General features: G+C 45.1%; 1 protein-coding gene across 1 annotated transcript in view; it reads right to left on the reverse strand.

Annotated features, from left to right (window-relative positions):
- The window catches only part of mei4 (meiosis-specific, MEI4 homolog (S. cerevisiae)), a 49,896-nt gene that overhangs the window by 34,857 nt on the left and 13,701 nt on the right, over window positions 1-1,338 (reverse strand). The window contains exon 3 of the mRNA XM_016237574.1: window positions 739-1,241. Coding sequence (XP_016093060.1) covers window positions 739-1,241 — 503 coding nt within the window. The remainder of the gene's footprint in view (window positions 1-738; window positions 1,242-1,338) is intronic.

A 1,338-nucleotide genomic window follows, 5' to 3' on the forward strand; every position in this document is an offset into this window, starting at 1 on the left:
AAAAAAAAAACTCGTAGGATATAGTATAGTTCATAGTTTTGTATAGTTTAAAGCGCCTCGGCCCGTAAGATGCTCTGCCAGAAAGGCTGCGTGTGAGGCTGGCAGAGACTCTCCTTGAGCTGTTTAACGCGTTTGAGATGTGCCATTTTCCTTAATGCATAACTTACATTTTACATGTATATTCTCCATCTGTAAATGTTAGAAAGCCATATAAATATTTCCATTTTGCTGGCAGGAGTGCATGAGCCCTCTTCTTCGCAAATCTCCGCTAAACTTCACAGACTTCAGTGAATGAGCGCCGCGGTGCGCATGCGCGCCAAACATATGTTGACTATAACAACATTTCAGATGCTATGGAATGAGATCAGTCCGCTGGTTAGTCACATTACTTTTTTGATGCGCATGGAGGAATTTATTCAGCAAATGCATTTCCATCTTCCATGATTTGCATTAACCCTTTTTCACACAAGTCCACCTCAAGCGAGCGTAAAAACTTGTGCAAATTAAGGGATTTTTATTCGCAATTTGGTGTTTACATCACTCATTTCTGATGCGATATTTCAAAATGCGTATAAAAACAGGGTGATGGAAACATAACTACTTTTTGGACCGCAGCCTTAAGCATGCAAGTACAGAAAGATGCGTAGATGTGTGATACCTAAGTTTCCTGGCCCATTGCTTGTCTAGTCTTGCAAGCGGTTTTACCCACAGTACTGTACATAAACCTCTGTCACTTACCGAATTGAGTTTTTGGTTGGTGAGCAGTAGGTTGATCATCTCTTTCAACAGATCATCCACTTTGCTGAAGTGCTGGCCTGAACACCCATGCCGTGATCCTCCTCGACTCAGGGTCTGTGCCACCACCTGTGTGGCATGATGCAGCTGCTCTGGGTGATGCAGAGGCTGTCCAACATGGGCCTGCCGGAAAACCTCCACCACAGAATCCAGCAGCTGCACTACTGACTCCCAGACCTCATCCCCACCACGACACAGAGATGACTCATAGCCTCTGCTCAAGCCACTCAGACAGCGTAGGAACTGCATGTGTTTTAGCAGCCTGTGATCCTGGCGCCATTTCTTGTTCTGGAGGGAAAAGTTCTGACTGTTTGGAGGAGTCGGAGGCAAGCATGGTCCCAGAACACCATATATCTGTGTTTGTGAGCCGTTATCAGTGTCACAGCCAGAGTCGCCCTTTAACTGCTGTGGGTCGTCCTGAGAGAGTTCTTTGGCAATCTCTTGACCTGTGAAAGCAAAACACAGACATATTCAGACAGTGTCTAGAGTAGACATCTAGGGCCTCATTTATAAAATGTTGCGTATAAACCGTCCTAAATTTGT

Source organism: Sinocyclocheilus grahami, unplaced genomic scaffold (assembly GCF_001515645.1).
Source record: "Sinocyclocheilus grahami isolate Dianchi unplaced genomic scaffold, SAMN03320097.WGS_v1.1 scaffold519.1, whole genome shotgun sequence".
Lineage (NCBI taxonomy): Eukaryota > Metazoa > Chordata > Actinopteri > Cypriniformes > Cyprinidae > Sinocyclocheilus > Sinocyclocheilus grahami.